The following is a 20,275-nucleotide window of genomic DNA, read 5'->3' as shown; positions in this document are numbered from 1 at the left end:
TTTCTTTGTTTAATGGTCTGTCTCCTAATTAGATGGTTCAACAGGGCAGGGGCCTTGTTCATCATTTCTAAATCTTCAGAACTCAGCAGAGTGCCTGGTACATAGAAGGGACTTGGTGCCTATAAAATAGATGGATAGATGGGTAGGTGTGTGGGTGGGTGGATAAGTGGATGGATGGATGGATGGATGGATGTTTGGATGGATAGGTGTGTGGGTAGGTGGAAGAGTGGATGGGTAAGTGGGTGGGTGGATGAATGAGTGGATGGATGGACACATGGACTGATGGATGAATTGATGAATGGAGCAAAGGGAAGGAGAGAAGGGGAAGAGTTGGAGGGAGGAAAAAAGATGAAGGGTGGGTGGATGGATGGATGTATGGACGGACGGACAGATGGACAGAAGAACCTCACTCCCTTCTAACCTCAGGACAACTGACCTAATCTCGCTCAGCCTCTGCCTAGCCACGAGCTGACAAAGCCCAGAATGGTCACAGAGAAGATGCCCAACGCTCCCAAGTGCTAAGGAACTTAAATTCTCTTTAACGTGGCAATTCTGCTGTGCAGCCTCAGCCAGAGCTGCAGCGACACCCACTAGCTTGTTCCTGTTTTACTATCTTAGATAAACAAGGCAGGGTCAAGCTACCAGGCACCAGGAAGGAGGGAAAGGAAGATTTTTAAAAGACAAGGAGGGGGAAAAATCACTCTAATAGGCTAACAAACAACAAAGAAATACTTATAAAATGCACCGCTTCTTAGGGAGGGCGTCAAGTGCCCCACTCAAAATATTCAGAAGAAGACAAGCGAGAGACACATGAAGTCTGAGGGGTGACCTCCACGAAGCACTGCCTGACATTAGCAGAGGCATGTATTAGCATTTGGTGAGATCTTTTAAAAAATACACACACGTACACAGAACTGATTAAAGCATTAGGGCTCCTATTTTCCTACACCTTTTATTTAACCCTTGTGGAAAGTAGCTTTCTCTTTTATAGCTCTGTTCTCAGGAGCCTTCCACAGTTCAGTTTTATCAACCCCTGGCTAAGCCAGTATCTCATATTATCCTTCCAACCACTCGGTGAGATAAAACTCAGCAGGGATTCATATTGTTCCCATTTTATAGACTGTAACACTGAGAGAGACCTCACTGAGTACTCCAGCTAACATGGCTCTCTCACTACCTTCTTCACAGCATTGATGAAATTCTCAAATTACTGTTTCTTTGTTTAATGGTCTGTCTACTAATTGGATGGATGGATGGATGGATGGATGGATGGATGGATGGTTGGTTGTTTGGATGGATAGGTGGGTGAGTAGATGGATAAATGGATAGTTATATGGATGGATGGATGAGGAACAGAGCAGCTCAGGACTCTCACGTTAACTCTGAAGCTATCACTAAAGTCCATGAGGCCAAGACTGTGTGTTTCTTGTCCACTCTTGTGTCCCCAGAGTTTAGTACAGTGCCTGACACAGAGGAAGTCCTTGGCAGGTGCCACCCCAATACCAACTCTGTCCTTAAACAGCATTTCCCAAAGCCTGCTTCATAAGACACCGCCTCAACACCTACTCAGTGAAAACAGAAACCACAGCCAAATTCAGGTGGAATCACGACATTATAAGTAAAATAAAAAAATAAGTAAAATCAATGCATAGCAACTTATTAACTACACCAAGAAGCTCTACAGCCAAGAAACGTGTTTGATTTTTTTTTTTTTTAAGAAAAATCCCTCAACATCCTTTAGAAAATGCTGACCTGGATAACAATCTAATTACTAAGCCATTTCATGGAGTGCTTACTGTGCACCATGCACTGGCTTTATATATTATTAATTCATTAAATTCTTAAAATAGTCCTAAGAAGTGACTGTGACAATTATCCCCATTTCACAGATGGGGAGGCACAGATCTCTAAACCTCTTTATCAAAACAAATGAAAAAAAAAAAACAAAACCTGGACCTACCCTTGTGGCCAAGCTGCCCTAAGGTACAGAGGCAGCCCAATGTCCAAGGTCAACTGGTCCAAATCCTGCCAACTCTGGGAGCGCTCAGCCTTGACCTCAGGCCCTCAAAGGGCTACTAGTATCCAGACCACATGGCTGTCCTTCTGGGATTTTCTCACTCTATGAAATGCACCAGACGGCAGGTCCTTCTCCCCTGGCCAATCTCCCAACTGCCATCTGTACTCCACTATGAACACAGGACTGTGCCTTAGTTAATTCTAGTGCTAACACTCCCATTGGCCTCAGAAAGCAGGGAATAAATTCCAAAAGGATGAAGTAGTTCTGAAGGGCCTGGGAGACACTTGAGATGGGTATAAAAATGAAAAGCCAATCTGGATCCAGATCAGCCAGCTCCAAAACGTCCCACAGATAGGGTGACCTTGGGGCGCCTCCCCAGTCTGATGAATCCAGTCAACCACACTCTGACCCTAGGCTGTGGCTTGGAGCTAATCATCGTGGAATGAAAACAGAGAAGTCACCATTCCTGTCCTCAGAGTGCTACCACATGTCCCCTCAACTATTTCACTAGCCTCATCTCCTAAACCCTCCTCCAGGTTAACTTACAACTCCCTGAACTGGTCATGATTTATCCCACAATTACCTGCCTCACTACAGGCTCTTCCCATACCTGGAGGGTCACAGTACCTCGGCCTTTTGGAAACTTCCCATATTATACCCATCTCAAATTTCTCCTCCTCCATGAAGGAAGGCTTCCCTAGCGTTCACCTGCACTCCTCCTCCAAAACACTGGCTATTTCCTCCTTCGTGTTAACACAGCAACAGACACAGTCCTCTGCACCTTAGTGAGGCGCAGTAAGTCCTTATAGACAAGAAACACCTAACAGGGGGCTTGTCGCCAAGAAAGCGTTTCCTCAGCGCCTGATGAATAAGTGAATCAATCGACCTGTTCATAAGCCGACACAGAGGAACACGGCCAAGGACGAGAACAGAGGCTGCAAACTTTCTCTGTGAAGGACAAGACCGTGAATATTTCAACCATGAGCCATATGGCCTCTGTTGTAACTACTCAACTCTGCCATTATGGCACAAGGCAGCCAGAGATGGAACATGACTGAGTAGGTGTAACTGTGTGCCAAAACAATTTTATTTTAAAAAGCAGGCAGCTGGACAGATTTGGCCTGTGGGCCACACACAGTTTGCTGACCCCTGGACTAGATTATTGATTACATCTCAAAACGGCATAAAGGAGACAAGCTCGTTCTTAGCAAGTCATCCTCTATTTTGCCCTAAGGACAGCCGGCCAGTCCAAAACAGAGGGAGGGAGGGAGGGAAGGAGGGAGGGAGGGAGGGAGGAAAGGAGGGAGGGGAGAAGGGAGGGGTAGGGGAGAAGGGTGGAAGGAATGCCATCTCCTAAGAAAGCCTGAATAGTTTCTGGATGATTAAAAAGATTTTCTTAAAATTCTCTCAGACCTCAGGCTTCAAACCCTCAGGACAGACATGAGAGCAAAACCTAAGTGAGCTACAAGTTAGTGATGATTCCTACAGACAGATGCGACTTTAGCCACAAACTTGAGATACAGATCTGTGGTGCTGTTTGGTTTGTTTGTGTTTTTTGTTGTTGTTGTTGCTGTTTTACAATTTTTACTAATACTGTCATTAGTAGTACTATTATATTTACTAATACTGTCATTTCTATTGATACATTCTTCTCTAACTGAATGTCATGGAAAAGAAAGACAAATAGAAAATTTGTTCAAGGTAAAAAACCAAACCCCAAGGACATTTAATTAAAGCAATAGATTTCTTGACTATAAAAGAAGAGAGATGTGACATGTCCCAAAATCCAGCTTCCTCCCATGCCCGTCTCCCGGGGCATGAACAATCCAAATACTTCCCCCAGAAACGTCCTGATGCTGTTCCCAACACGCCCTGAACGCATCACATCCCGTCCATCTGTGAAGAACGTATTTCGTGTTGCTCTTTCTTCCCCCTCCCTAATAAATGCATTTGAAAAGACATCTGGGTTATTTGTTAGCTCTTTTTTCTTCCATCCTAGTTGTTGGCTAATGCTATCTCTCCACCAGCGTCCGGCCATTTCTTGCCTCAGGTGAGAGGTTTCATGCCAGCATCCTGGCCCATCTCACTAGAGGCAGGGAAGGGGCATCCCAGGATCCCTCTTCAATGCCTGAGAGCTGGACCATGTGGCTTAGATGCCCGGCCTTCTTTCTTCATCTATAAATTGGGGCACCCCCTTCCCACCGAAGATAGTGTGGGGAAAGGAAGTATAATTGAAAGAGAAGTAAAATCATCCTGCAGGAAAGCCGGAGACATACAATGAGATCAGGCAGGTGAGGAAACTTCCCAGTAATTCTGACAGCAAGGCACCCATTACCAGGCCCCCATGGCAACTGCATGCCAGGCCATGGGCTTTGCATATTCTATCTCATTTCATCCTCACCATGAGCCAAGAAGTAGGGACAATTATGGTCCAAATGTTTAGGCCAGGAAATTATGGCTCACAGAGATGCAAGGGTTCAACCAGGGCCATGAAGCCAGTACCTCACACCCAAAGCCAGGAACACAGTTGGTATTTAATAAATGCTGGTTAAAGCTGAACGCACAAGTGAACTACATAGTAAAATATCATCGTCTCTTAACTCCCACGACCTCTGTGGACAGCTAACCGGGCTCTGTTTTCAAAAGTAAGGGGGAGGGAGAGGTGAGGTGACCCCAGGTGGGCAATGAATCAAAATCATCAACCCAAGAAGAAAGCAAAGAAGCCCAAACACATCCTGAAACTCAGTGTGGCTGTTCTTCCACTAGAAAGCATCCCCTGAATGCTCTTGGCTGCACTGGGACCCCGCCTCCCGCCCCACCTCCGCCCAGTTCCTCCCAGCCACCGTGCTCCAGTCTATGAAGAGTAACAATGGAGGCGATGACCACACTCACACTGTGTAGGAGCCCTTCCTACGGTGCATCTGAGCCAAGGCCGGGACAGGAAGGAGCCAGCCCACGAAAGAGTGTTACCTGCAGAACCATCAAGTGCAAAGATGACACTAATTCCTTACATTCTAAGAATCCACAAAAGGGTGTCGCTGGATTAATATGGAGATGCACACAATAATAACTACTGGACGCCGGGTATGAACTGTACAGTCATCCATGAGAGTGGGGACGCGATGACTGGGTCGAGCTCACTCACCCAGCGTGGAAGGTCAACCCTGAAACACAGAATCCTGAGGGAAGGGGTTATGGACCATCCTTCCTGTCCTCAGGCATTTGACAGACCCAGACACCAGGCTCCGCCGGGCCATGTGGCTCATCGGCTCTCACAGCCGGAAGAGACAGGAGAGGAGAGACCCGGCCATCTGGCCTCCAGCCCTGAGCTCTCTCCACTACTGTCCCTTCTATGAGCAGTTCCTCAAGGAAGAGTGTGATCAGAGCTGTTGACCGGCAAAATGGAAATTTTAACGAAGTCCTCAGTAAGAGTAAGAGTGGGAGAGTTTATGCATGTGAATATGAGAGACTCGTAAGCGTGCGCGCGCGCGTGTGTGTGTGTGTGTGCGTGCGTGGGTGTGTGTGTGTGTGTGTTTGTTGGAGGGAGGATGTCACAGCAAGGCCCCTAGCTTTCATCTGGTTCCTGTAAACGTGACGAAGGACCCCTGGGAAAATCATGCTCTGGGCCTGAGAAGCCAGAGTCCAACTCAATTACAGTTTTCTGTGCTTTAACAGAGCCTCCGTCTTCACAAAATGCCCTGGCTTTCATCTAGCCTCAGCATTACTTACGTTGTCATCATCATTGACATCATTATCCTCCTCATCCTCCCAGCCTCAGCACCGTCCGTCAGCGCAGCCTGGCGCACGGCAGATAAGCCAAGGCCACCGTTCTCAGCTGGGAACATCGGGTGTCTGGGGGTTGGGGGGTGGATGTTACTGACACCTGGTGAGTAGAGGCCAGGGAAGCTGCTGAACACCTGACAGTGCAGAGGAGAGCGCCCTACAAAAGAATGATCTGGCCCCAGATGTCACAGGGCCAAGGCTGAGAAACTCCGAGCTGGCCCTACGTGCCATCACTGGAGCCTCCAAGATCATCTCCTACGTGAGGCCCGAGAGCTGGTGAGCTGACATCTGATGGCATTCACAGACGCTGCTCACTGCTCCTAAGCACGGCTCTCCGGGCCCCCAGTCTGCAGTGAGGAAGGGCCGCACTGTGAACCTACACATCCCCTGCCTGGAAGCCCCTCAGTCTAGACCCTTGCTTACTTTGGGGGCATCAATATCATCCTGTGATTTTATAAAAGACTATGGGGACTTCTCCAACCTCTCGAATAGGTCAAAGGAACACTGATTGATTGCTACCTTTTTTCTGCTCCAAGATGCTAAAAGGGTGGCACTGCCCACGTCACCCCCATCCACGGGGCATCAGCTCTGTCAAATGCAGGGGCTTAAAGAACGTCCTGGCAAAACCCTCAGCTGCCCACACACATTGCAGAGCCGGCTTCCCCAGCGCCGAGTCCTGGCGACCCCCTGCTCCTGAGGGCTCTGCCTCCTGGGAGCAGGCTGGCGGCAGAACAGGGAGCAGGGAGAGAAACCTTTGATTCAGCCCATTCATTAGGGCCTGAGTTCCAATTCCGTCCAGCCACGAATCCAAGTCCGGTCCTGCTCCAATCGGGGAGGCAGCCCCACACAGGTGAGAGCACACCTCATTTCACTTATTCCTAAATGGTTATGCATGGTGACGCCTGTTTCAAAGCCCGGGACACTGATGGGGAAGGGGCACTGATGGACTAAGTGCGTTCCAGCCCCATGGTCCAGTCGGGACTCACATGCCAGGCGCAGAACTCACATGACTTCCTGACTGGGCCACTAACGAGCCAGGACAGAGGGATGAAGACCCAGGAGCCCAGCCCCTGACCCTGGGGCCCATGTCTGTTTATCTATGTGTCCTAGCGCTGGGCACGTGGCAAAGGTAAAATGTTGATTTCCACTGAAACAAATCCTGCTGCTTCTCTTTTCAGCCTTTCTGTTAACAGGCTTCGGGGGGGAGGGGGTCCTACACAGCGTGAGTCACCCCAAAATCTGGCCCCAAGCGCTTTCCCGATGCCTCCCAAGGCAAGGAAGCCGCTGCCTCTTCGCAGCTCTCTGCAACACCACGCGTTATTATTTGGAGCCTGCTTTGCAGGTTCCTTCTTGGCAGCTCGTTTTCTTCTCTTAATTGGTCTTCAGTGTGGCAGGGAGACCAACGCTTCTGTGACATGAGCGCTGCAGGGCCATGAGGGGCAGCAAGACCCCCTCTGAGCAGACTGGAGGCAGACAGAAGCTCCGAGCTTGCTCCGTGCTGTGAGCTCACTCAAAGCTGGTCAGGAAAAGAGACTAAAGCTGCTCCCACCCCCTAGGGTTTCCGCCTGCCCAGGATGCCGTGTCTGTAACACAGAGCAAGTCCCTGCTTGTCCCTGCCATAGCTGGGTCATGCCTTTCTCCTCTCTGGGTCTCAGTGTGTCCTTATATGAAAGTTGAGATGATTAGACTGAGGTTCCTTCCAGTTTGCACACCCATGTAGCTTTTTCCGCGGCACTCGAGCACATTCTTTGGCTTCTCAGCTGAAGGAAGATTATCAGGCAGCGCCTCCTGGTGACCGTCAAGAGAAGAGGCCCAGTTGGATGGTGTCCAAGGCAATCCATACTGAGAGGAAAAGGCATCGAAGTGTCTGCAGCCAACCAGCTATGTGACCCTAACACTAGCAAGCAAGGAGACTAGGGCTTAAAGCAAAAATACAGTCCTGCCACACACACAGGCCCTCCGCCAACTGTGACAATGAAGGCAGAAGGTCTTCAGAAGGTAGAGCTTGAAAAACAATGCCAGCCCCAGTCACCCAGGGTGTCCCGGTATCTGATTACAAAGACTGTCCACCTCATTTCTCCTCCACAAAGTACCAGCCGGAGAAGGGAAAGATAAAAGTGCTAAAGAAAGAAATGGTTCAGATGATGAAGCTAAACTGAGCCTGTTCCCAAGGGCAGGGCTGACGCGGGGCCGGGAGCGCCAACAGGTCTCCATGTGCCTGCAGAGGGGAGGCCGTTCCCAAGTGCGGAGTGAGGTCAGCAGGAGATCCGGGCTGTGAGGCACCCCACCTTCAGAATCCCATGGGGATGGTGATGGGACATATTCACCCAAAGAGAAGAACCACAGGCCCCCTCAAATGATGGTGAGCCTCCAGGGCCACTACCCAGACGTCACTCCAGAGACAATGAGATATGGTCCTCACCCCCAAAGAGCTCACAGTCTGGTAGGGAACAGACAAGGGAAGTGGGCATGGAGGACACTGCAAGTTAAAGCACGTGCTTTGGGTGAGACTGACGTGAGCGCGAGCACAGGCTCTAGTACTACCTGTGTGACTCCTGGCAAGTGACTTAACCTCTCTGGGCATGTCCATCCTTCCAGCTCCATGTAAGTGCTGGACCACTTTAAGGGAGACTCTTCTTGGTGACCTGAACGGGCCTGGCTCAACCCATTGAAAGGCGTTAAGAGCAGAACTGAGGCTTCTCTGAAGAAAAAGGAATTCTGCCCCCGCAGCCAGTTCCGGACAGCCTGTCCAGTGGATCTGAGACTTGCCCAGCCAGCCTCCACGGTCACAATAAACTCCAGGCACTAAATCTCAATCTACTGATCTCGCCCTGGCCAGGTGGCTCAGTTGGTTGGAGCATCATCCCATACACCAAAAGGTTGTGAGTTTGATTCCCAGTCTGGGCACACACCTAGGTTGCAGGGTTGATCCCTGGTCAGGGCTCGTACTAGAAGCAACCGATCAATGTTTTTTTTTTTCTCTCTCTCCCCCCCTTCCTCTCTAAAATCAATAAAAAAACATGTCCTCAGATAAGGATTTTTTTAAAAAGAATGTTTAAAAAAAACTCACTCTATCTACCCCACTGGCCCTGCTGCTCTGACACCCGCTGTGACCACCCCATCCGAGCTGGCCTCCTCGTCACCATCACATCTCTCCATTTTAATTCTCAGCATCAGACTCAGCGCCACGCGGCACATTTCCTGTCCGTCCTGTCACTGTGCTCGGAGCAGTGCTGCCAGGGGAACGCTCTGACGACGGGAACGCCCTGGAACTGCACTGTGCCGACAGCGTGGCCACCAGCTACAGGGGCTGTGGGTCACATGAAGTGGGGCTAGTGCCTGGGAGGTGAATTTTTAATTCCATTTCCTGTTCATGAATAGAAGGTTAACTTCCACATGAGTCTAGAGGCCACCCCATTGGACAGCTTGGGTCTAGAACACAAGGACCATGAGAGCGGGAGGCTGGTTAGCCTTAACTATCACCACGTCCCCAGTCCCAGTCCCCACAGTGACTGAAACAGAGGACATGCTATCGATATTTACAATGAATGAATGAGCCATGTGTGGGTGAGCGTGGCTGCATCAGGCCTCTGTCCCTTGCACTGGAGAATGCTAACGCTGTCCTACATCCATGGAAGAGATTCCTGAAAACCCACAGAACAGGGCAGCGGGGGACGTACAGGGAAGGGAGACGAGGGACAAAGATGCTGCAACTCACCAGACACTGGGGCTCTCTGGGAGGTGGCTCTTCCCCAGCGCCCAGCCCCCCCAGAGTTGGAAGCAAGTGGAACAATAGGGCAATCAAGACCGCTCTTCCTCTTTGTTCTGGGCACAGGAAGGGGTTCTGGTGGGCTCCCTTCAACACCAACTGCAAGGACCAGGGGAGCATCTGAGGCCACTGTCCTATTTGGGAGCCACTTTACACCCAGTTTGCACCTGGCTGTCAGTTCTTCCCTGGACCCTCAGGAGAAGGAGCCGGAGGGGGCCAACAAAGCAAGCTCCAGGGAGGTTGCCAGGGTGCGGGCGGGGGGATGGGGGGCCTGTCTGTCAGGGGCACCCTGGCCTTCTCTCTCTCCACTTGCCTGGCTGGCTGAGCCTCTACTTAGACGTACCAGCATCTCACTCTAAGCCATCCTCCCTCTCTGCAGCTGGTGTTTGTTTGAAAACTGGATGAGTGAGCCAGGCATTCTCTGCTCAAAGCCCTACAATGCAAGCTCTGTGCCATGATCCTCCGTGGGGGCTGGCCCTGCCCACTTATCTAACCCCAGTTCCCACCGCTCTCCCAGCATCCCCAGTGGGCTGGCCACAATGGTCTCCCTGGCACAGGCTCCCTCCTGCCACTAGGCACTTTGCATGTCCCCGCCACCCCTTTGTCATCAGAACTACTCCTTCTTTAGGTCTCAGCTCCACCCTGAAGCCCCGCCCGAGAAAGTCCCCAAGCCCTGGAACCCACCCAGCACAGTGCCAGATGCACAGTGGGTGCTTGAAAAATATGTAGGGGAGGGAGGGAGGGTAGGAAAGGAAGGAGGAAAGCAAAGTCTTCCATTATCTGGAACCTGGGTTTTTCCTTGGGAAAGTGAAGATGCAAGTGAGCAGACATTATTAAAGCAATCACAGGAACATGCTCTGCAGCAGCCACGTCAGTGTCACCCTGGGACCTCAGCTCTGTAGTGACCTTGGGGGGGGGTGCAGAAATGGGGCTGTGTGCCCTGGGAAACTGCTTGGGGTTCTGCTTTCATTCTGGCCAGGGAAAGGCAGGCTACCCCTAGAGAACAATCAAGCCAAGCGCGGGGGAGATGGGCTCTAAAGAAGCGGCCATGTTGAGAGAGACAGTGGCTCAGAGGGAAGAGAAGTCAAAGACAAACAGGGAGCAGAATTAGAAAAGCTGAAACCCGGGGGTCTTTTGGAGACAAAAGAAAAAGGACAGGAAGAAGATGGAGGAAAGCGAGACGGGGCAGGGAAAGGCTAGAGGACGCTGGTGATGATGTTGATGGTGATGGTGGTGATGGTGATGAAGGTGGTGATGGTGATGTGGTGATGTTACTAATGGTGATGAAGGTGGTGATGGTGATGGTGATGGTGGTGGTGATGGTGATGGTGATGGTGATGGTGATGGAGGTGGTGATGGTGATGGTGATGAAGGTGGTGATGGTGATGAAGGGGTGATGGTGATGGTGATGAAGGTGGTGATGGTGATGAAGGTGGTGATAGTGATAAGGTGCCTGGCATATAGTAGGCATTCAATAAATTTTGATGAGGGAATTTTTTATTTCAAGCCACAGCTGATATGATAAGGAAGGTGAGGAGACCCTGGCTTTGGGTCCCTTGAGCTTGCTGATGGAATAATTAAGTATCTTTGGTGTCAGGCTAATGCTGATATAACAAGCTAAAAGACAATAGGTTAAACTTTTCTACTTTGGGGGCATCTTGGACACTGGGAAATAAAGATAACCCCAAAACCCAAGGAGAAAACTAAATTAGAGTCACAACTATAAATAAAGTCTCCCCTATCCTCGGAGAGGAGAGGAGAAGAGAGGAGAGGAGAGGAGAGGAGAGGAGAGGAGAGGAGAGGAGAGGAGAGGAGAGAAGAGGAGAGGAGAGGAGAGGAGAGGAGAGGAGAGGAGAGGAGAGGAGAGGAGAGGAGGGGGAAAGAGAGAAAGGGAGCGAGGGAGGTGGGGAGAGGGCGAGAGAGAGAAATTACACATATTCTTGGTCAGGTACAAAGCTTTTTTTGTCTCCATGAGTTTCTCAATACAACCTGTATCCCTTCAGTCATTTAACAAACATGCATTGAGTCCCCACTACACACTAAAATTTAAAGTATCTAATTTCATCACTGCAGGAGATCCCAGCTGAGAGCTGGGGAGACCAAGATGAAAAAAATATAGTAAGAAGCAAGAGTCAACAACTAGTTTGTTCCCTAGTTTGGGATAAAATATTGGATTAAGGTGAAAGGCAGGAAATAATGGGACCATTTAGAACTTCAAGGGACCAACATAATTTTTGAGGGAAGAAGAGAATTTAAGACAAGAAGGATCAGTAGAGAATGGCTCGCTGCTTCCCTCTGGTGGAGAAGAGTAGCAAACACATCGTACAGCTTTCCTGCACTTTCTTCAACAAATATAACCTGGACGAGGTGCTAGGAACAGAGGGATGAATAGTAGCATACTGCACCTGTCCTTGGGGAGGTCACAAGCAGATGAAGGAGTAAGACAAAAAAGTTACAAGCCGTCTAAGGCAGGACCAGTTGGTAATAGAAGCATTCATTCATCCAACAAAGTGCAGAGGCCTTGAGGCAGGGGCTTGAGAACAAGCAGGATTCATGGGGAGGACACAGATGGGAGGAAATTCTAGGCCAGTGATGGCGAACCTTTTGAGCTCAGCGTGTCAGCATTTTGAAAAACCCTAACTTAACTCTGGTGCCGTGTCACATATAGAAATTTTTTGATATTTGCAACCATAGTAAAACAAAGATTTATATTTTTGATATTTATTTTATGTATTTAAATGCCATTTAACAAAGAAAAATCAACCAAAAAAATGAGTTCGTGTGTCACCTCTGACACGCGTGTCATAGGTTCGCCATCACTGTTCTAGGCAGTGGGTTGAGTACCAAGAAGTGAAATCCATGCCTGATCTAGGAAATTCCAAGTAAATAGTAGATTTGTAAGACACTGAGGGTTGGAGGGGGGAATGTAAACAGCAGGGTACCAATTAGAAGCCAAGTCCCAAGGTGCTTTGCAATCCGTGGGAAAGACTATGTATGTGAAGACACTGGTGATTTTCACATAAATAGGGAGTGTGCAGGAGGCAGCCAATCGATGTTTCTCTCTCATCGATGTCTCTCTCTCTCTCTCTCTGTCTCTGTCTCTCTCTCTCTCTCCCTTCCTCTCTCTAGAATCAATTAAAATGTTTTTTTAAGAGAAATATGGCCGAAACCGGTTTGGCTCAGTGGATAGAGCGTCGGCCTGCGGACTGAAGGGTCCCGGGTTCGGTTCTGGTCAAGGGCATGTACCTGGGTTGCGGGCACATCCCCAGTGGGGGATGTGCAGAAGGCAGCTGATCGGTGTTTCTCTCCCATCGATGTTTTTAACTCTCTATCTCTCTCCCTTCCTCTCTGTAAAAAGTCAATAAAATATATTTTTTTTAAAAATTTAAAAAAAATAAAAGCATTAAAAAAGAGAGAGAGAAATATGTATTGAGTCCCTACAATGTGCCAGATACTGAGCTGGGGATGTCTGGCTGCAAATAAAACAGGTAGATCCCTGCCCTCCTGCAGCCTACACCCTACCGGGGGGGAGAGGCATCCGTTAAAAGAAATCACTCCGCCCAAAGGCTAAAATGAACATGTAGAGAGTGATACGGACACATACAGAGGCAGAGCGTGACGTCAGGACACTGAGAGCTGTGTGCTGAGCTGCGCTTCCCTGCCAGCTGCCCTTGTTGCCCAGTGCAATACCTGGCCCTGCTCTCAAGGACCCAGTGGCTTGAAGGCTGGCATCGGAGGCAGGACACGGTCCGTGGAGGGAAGCTCAGCTGCCTGGGAAGAGCTGATAGAGGCAGGAGGATCAAGGAGATTGGCGTTTCTCAACCCATAGTGAGGGGTGAAATGAAAGTGGCAGGTCCTTTCCAGCATTTGGTAAATGATATAGAATAGAATAGAAAAGAATGTAAAATATTGTGCATAGTAAGAATTGGTACTGTTTCATGAAACTAATTTCAGTTGTGTATGTATATATTCATGTGTTTGTGTATAATGTGTGTGTACAAGGTTGCAATATAAATCATTTGTTACTGTGTCTTTTTTTATATTTTTATTGACTTCAGAGAGAGGAAGGGAGGGAGGGAGAAACATCAATGATGACAGAGAATCACTGACTGGCTGCCTCCTGCACATCCCCTACTGGGGATCGAGCCCACAACCCAGGCATGTGCCCTGACCAGGAATCAAAACATCAACTCCTGGTTCGTAGGTCAACACTCAACCACTGAGCCACATCGGCCGGGCAATGTTTTGATTACTATGTGTCTTGATCAAAAAAGTTTGAAAAACACCAGATCAGAGGCCCTCTCACGGTCTCACCCAGCCCAGGATGTCACAGGGGTGGCTGCTCAGCCCACAGAGGGCTGACAGAAAGGCCTGTCTCAGGCAGAACTGCAGTCCAGCTCCACTATGAGGACTCTGTCACACTCAGTAGCCCAATTCTGATGAGGAGCTATGAACTCTCAAAAGCAATGAAGAACCTAACCTCACATGCTCACTCTCATGCACTGTGGGGGGCAGGGGGAGGGGGAGGAAGAGGTATAAATTGGTACAAACTTTTTGGAAGGCAAACATGGCAATGTCCACCAAAAGTCTTAAAATATGTAAATTTTTTGCTGCAGGAACCACACTCCTATGCAGTCTCACTAAAGGAGTAGCCCAAAGGTAACACTCAGAGTTAAATGTCTAATGACAGCAGTGGTTGGATAAATGGTAACAGTATTCAGGCCTTAAAATGTATTGACAAAGATGTGAATGACACAGCCTTGTAATTAGGCACCATTTCTTAATGGCGCACTAACTACTAGCTGCTTCTCGCTGTAGGTAGAGAGAAGTCACCCTGAAGCAGGTTTTGTCTGTATTGCATGATTGACAGGCCACTCTTAGCCATGCAAATGTTAGGTGAGTCAACAGCATTGTGCTAGAGTAAGGAATAACATGACCTTTATCGCTGTTTAACCAGGGGTGATTCTACCGCAACACCACCCTCCCCGAGAACATTTGCAAATACCCAGAGACATTTCTGTTTGTCATGAATGGGAGAGGGATGTTACTGGTATCTAGTGGGTAGAGACCAGGGTGCTAACAAGCATCCTTCAAGGACAGGTCATTCTCCAATTCATGGTCTCTGTTGATGCTGATCACAGCCCTGATCAGGATCTGCTAGCAAAAAAGAAATAAAAGAGCATGCAGGGCTGGAGGGGAGAGAATCTGGGCCAATGACCTGTTTCAGATAAGCTCTGTTTTGTTCACTGATGTATTCTCAGCCCAACTGGCACAAAGCAGTCACTCAATACATACTTGTTGAAGATTGCCTGTTGAATCCAGCAAGGGCATCTGAGGTTATAACTTTCTACCTGACTGTGCCCAACTCATGTACAACAGTGACACCTTGTGGTGGGAACTGAAACAACCACACAGTTGGACCAATAACACTTTTTGGCGGGTGTTTGCAGAGCTGATCCCATAACACAGAAAAGACCGCAGAGTTTGTGGAAAAATCACAAAGCTAGAGAGAAGCAGGAGGCCTTAAGAGGATGGTATCTGCTGTCCTGCTAAAAAATGGAGGCAGATGGGAGTTTGAATAATTTATAGGAAAGATCAAAGAAATATGACGATATATGTGGATCCCAAACTGATATGTCACAGAGGTTATTTTGTTAGGTTTTAAAGAAAACACAACAGGTTTCAAAATAATATGGATAAATAATCCTAATTCTATTGCTTAAAGGTAGTATACACATACCTATTGGTCTGGAAGAAGTATACCAAAAATTATACCAAGATGACAACAGTAGGTCCCTAGAGGGTGATGCTTAGGGTAGTTATTATTATTTTTATGTTTTCTGAGTTATTTTATAAAAAATGTATAATGTTTATGCAAAAAAATAAGAAGGTAGATGTTGACCCAAAATACGACGACACTTCAGAATGTCTAAGGTAAAACGATTCTGGTCTCCTACGCACATCTTGTATTTCCAGTACCTGGACCCTAATTTTCCAGAACCAAATGTCCCACAACCTCCGAAGGTCTCCTTTAGGGCCGAGTTCCCAGAAGCTGCGCTGACCACTTTCGAGTCCCAGGCCCCTCTCTCCTCTGCTCGCCTGCGGCATTTACCACCCAGAGTTGATTCTGTCTTGTCCAGGCCTGCGACCGCGGGCACAGGAACCTAGAGGCCCTGTGGCAGACGTCCAGCCTGCTCACCTGACATGTGCACGTTCCGGAGGCAGGAGAGGGAGGCATTGAGGCGAGCACATTCCTCCTGGTTGGCTCCGTATTTCTCCACGGTTTCACACACCTGCTCATCCGTCATCTCCAAGAGGTCCTCCAGGCTCAGCTGGCCCGGGGTGATTTCCTAGGGAGGGAAGAGTATGCAGACGTCAAGTGCCTAGAGTGGAGGAATGACGTCTGAGCCTCCACACTGCCCTCTAGTGGTACCTAGCTGAACACCCCGCACTGTGTGAATGGCTACTTGGTGTAGTTGGGTCTCTGATTTGGGCATCAGACAGGCTTGGGTTTTCTCTCAGCTATGCCACTCATTAGCTAGATGACCTCGAGCAAATCATTTAACCCATCTAAACCTCACTTTACTCACCCCAAATGGTAATCTTAAGTGCACATACTGTGCAGGGAAGCACGTGTGCTTAGCACATGGCGCTCCACAAATGGTATAGTTTATTACTTGTCTGTGTCCCCATGCAGCTTCTAAATTCCTTATGATCGAGACTCTAATTTATTTATCTTTGGAGGCCCTCCGTGCCTCCTGCTCAGCTCCTACGGCAGTGACTTGTCCCAAATTCAGGGTGAACCCAGAGCAGACAGCCCGAGTCTCCTGATGGCTGTCCTCCACTCTCTGATAGTCTTAGGCAGGTGACCCTTGACCGCCACCAGTAACCATCCCTCTTTCCAGAAAGGCTGTGTCCCTAGACCAGCCGTAGGAAAACTACGGCCCGCGGGCCGGAATCCGGCCCGTTTGAAATGAATAAAACTAAAAAAAGAAAAGACCGTACCCTTTTATGTAATGATGTTTACTTTGAATTTATATTAGTTCACACAAACACTCCATCCATGCTTTTGTTCCGGCCCTCCGGTCCAGTTTAAGAACCCATGGTGGCCCTCGAGTCAAAAAGTTTGCCCACCCCTGCCCTAGACACTATCATATGGATACAGCTTGAAATTTGTCAAGCTTCCATATTTACACATCTACAAAGAAGAGTCTTCATTTTATAGCACTTAATGGTATCCAATGTTTTTACATTTATTATTGTTGTTATTTTTATTGATTAAGGCATTACAGGTGTCCTCATCCCCCCATTTTCCCCTCCCCCGCCCCGTTCATGCCCTCATCCCCCTGGTGTCTGTGTCCATTGGTTATTTGTTGTTGTTATTTAAATAAGAGTTTCAGATAATTGAGGATGGAGATTCTAGGTCAATACACAGCATGCGTGTGCCCTCTTGTGGCCATATCTGTGTGTTACAACAAAATCAGACATTTTCCCCCTAAACACACACACACACACACACACACACACACACACACACACACTAAACTAGCAACCAAGAAGAGGAAAAGTGTATAGCACTAAAATTCTGTCCAAAAAAGAAAAAAAGATGCATGCAAAAGCCATGAAACCCAACTGGTGCCTATCAAACTCGCCAGGGCAGGGGACAGAGAGAGAGAGCAATAATTGAGTGGCTTAGAGGCTTTCTCAAACAGGAACATCTTGCAGGTAAGCCCCACTTTAAGAAAGGTGATCGACCAGAATCTTAAAGTACAAAATGACTCATATTTAGAAGGGATATTTCCCAACATAAAAGAATTATCCTCTTTGCTGCAGGATACACTTTTGCATTTTAATCTTGTAACTTACCTCCCAAAATATTCCATTTACACTAAGGTTTAAGGACACACACACACACACACACACACACACACACACATCACAGGAGTAATGATACTAAAAATGGAGAAAGCCTTGACAAACCTGGGCCAAAAGAGCAGATGGACTTCTGTTGGATAAAATAATTAATAATAATAACAATAATAATAGTAATAGAAAGAAATGCAGCACTATTTTAAGTGCTTTTCATGGATTTTCTTTTAAAAAGGCAGACCACATAAAATAGGTACTTTCATCATCATTAGTCTATAACTAGGACACTAAAATTCAGAGAAGTTAGAACACCGGCCCAAAGTCACACAGTAAGTTTGAGCCCAGACAGTCTGTCCTAGTAGCTTTCTCTGTTTAACTTCTAGCTCCTCCAGAGAAAGGGGCCTTTTGGGGTACACACATGTGAGCTACAGACAGAGAGCTGGGACCCAGCTGTCCTCACTCCCTGGCTGGTGGCCTTGGGCTCATGATTCTCACTGATTAAGGAAGAACCAGAGCTTGGGTACCTGCAGACAAGGGGAATCAAAATGAGCAAAGCTGTGAAACTTGGGAGCCTGCAGGACCCAAATGGGCAGCAGAATTCAGTTCATTGCCACCCGACAGGAATTCATTTCAGTGTGGTAAGCAACTCCAATTTTTCAAGAGAAGGCAGAGATCTGGGGTTTTATGCAAACGCTTTCAACTTTTAAATACTGGCTCAAAAAAAATTTGAACACATCAGCCAAGCAAAAAAATGTCTGTGCATCAGATACAGCTTCAGGCTATCATTTTCAACCCTTGGTCTAGAAGATTTGTCTCTACCTAATTTTTCCTGTTTGATAAATAAATGGTCCCAAACGCTTCTGAAAAGTGCACTGGGCCATGCAAATAAAATGCACTGTTTGTACTTATGGGGCTGTTCCCATTAAGGATATTCACACAAAACTGCCAGCCTGGGAATGAATTAAAGAAACCGCGACTCATACCCCGTCTTGTGTGCATGTGTGAGACGGGGGTGGAGGAATGTGGAGGGGGGGCGTTGTGTTTAGCCCAGGATTATTGGATCTGGTGGGTTCAGGCAAGATCACATCTAGGCAAGGTCTGAAAAAGACAAAAGGTGGAAGAGGATCTTCCAGGCCGCTTCAAGGAGGAAGCAGGGAGCCCCTTACGAAATGGTACATGCCCTGCAGGTAGGGAGGCGCCCCTTTCCTCCCCAGGTCAGGGAGGCCCTGGCAACCGGAGAATGGGGGAAAGACAGTGCTTTCCATCTCTGCCAACCCCACCCACTCACTAGTGAAATGAGTCCCTTCATCTCTGAGCCTCAGTTTACTGCTCTGCACAATGGGGTGATAGTTGTAACTATGTCAAAAGGTTGTTGCAAGGATTTGAACAATCTCGACACTTGAGATGCTGCATGGAAAGCCCTCCGCACAATGCCAGGCACCAAAGATTCGAGGTGAGCTGGTTTCATCCAGAAAGGCTCGGCCCAGATGCTGGAAACAGCGATGACTCCGGATCCAAGAAGGCAAGGAAACCCCACCATCCTAGGGACCTTAAGCACACGCTCCACTCCTTGAGGGCGGACACAGACAGCATGTGCTGGCTCTGTTTTGCCATTGGAGAACCTGCTGCTTCCAAAGTTTGCAACAACAATAACAATACTGTGCTGGTAGGTGCCTAAGTAGGAGCTGAACATTTTATCGGGATCATCGTATTTTACACGCCAGCTACTTCAGAAGAGGAGACAGTCATCACCCCATTTAACAGATGAGAAAACTAACACCCTGAGACTGTGGTGTCCAAGACGATGGTCCCTGGCCACATGGATTAACATTAAATATGACTAGAAGCTCAGTTCCTCAGCCACACGCACTAACCACAATTCAAGTCCTCGAGAGCTACACGTGGCTGGTGGCCACTGCATGGGACTTAGCATAGACATTAAATACGTCCATTCCAGCAGAAAGCTCTGAGGTAAGGTGACTGAGTTAATGAGTGGCAGAGCTGAAACGGCCCATTCAGAGAGGGTCTCTGATGCCTTCATCCAATCCATATTTACTGAGGGCCTACTATGTGTCAGGCACAGCCAAAACCCCGTTACCCAAGGGACTGGCTGCTGGCCAGTAAGGAGCAGAGGGCAGGGGCCACCTCCGGTCACCTCCAGGACTTCCTTGCGCACGTCGACAATTCGGAACCAGTGCCGGAGCTGGGGGAAGCCGTCCAGCTCAGCATTGCGTTCCTGCAGGGCCACCTTCTTTTTGCAGGACAGCTGCCGGCTGAAGTACTTCACCAGCTTGCTCTGCAAAGACACAGGAGGACACGTCTCAGAGGCACTGCCGCAAGGAAGACAGAAGAATCTCCCACGGTCCCCTCCCCGCCTGAGCCCCATCCAACTCCATACGCTAAAGGAGGGGGACACGCACTGGGGCCACTTCATGGGGGCCTTTGGGCTGCATGCATGTACATCTCCATTGCTCGTGTCCTTGGACCCAACAAGTCCACTTCCAGGACTCACCCTACAGACACCGTGTCCTGTGCATAAGGACTGTGTGGAGCAGCGATTTTCCATCCTTTTCCCCTTAGGGCAGTGGTCGGCAAACTCATTAGTCAACAGAGCCAAATATCAACAGTACGACAATTGAAATTTCTTTTGAGAGCCAAATTTTTTAAACTTAAACTATATTGGTAGGTACACTGTTATTAACTTAACTAGAGGCCTGTTGCACGAAAAGATTCGTGCAATAGGCCTTCCCTTCCCCTGGCTGCCGGCACCAGTTTTCCTCCGGCACCCGGGACCCAGGCCTTCACTCCGGCTGGAGGAGCCTCCAAGCCTCTCGCAG

The 20,275-nt window shown here is 48.5% G+C and overlaps 1 protein-coding gene across 1 annotated transcript in view; it reads right to left on the bottom strand.

The window, feature by feature from the left end:
- KSR2 (kinase suppressor of ras 2) overlaps window positions 1-20,275 on the bottom strand; it is a 258,784-nt gene that overhangs the window by 184,960 nt on the left and 53,549 nt on the right. Inside the window, 2 exon segments of the mRNA XM_023760417.1 lie at window positions 15,769-15,919; window positions 19,594-19,734. Of these exon segments, the coding sequence (XP_023616185.1) occupies window positions 15,769-15,919; window positions 19,594-19,734 (292 nt within the window).

The sequence above is a fragment of the Myotis lucifugus genome, unplaced genomic scaffold, assembly GCF_000147115.1.
Source record: "Myotis lucifugus unplaced genomic scaffold, Myoluc2.0 scaffold_181, whole genome shotgun sequence".
In the NCBI taxonomy this organism is placed as follows: Eukaryota; Metazoa; Chordata; class Mammalia; order Chiroptera; family Vespertilionidae; genus Myotis; species Myotis lucifugus.
Note: the sequence above shows the minus strand (reverse complement) of the source record. Positions and strands in the feature narration are given on the sequence as shown.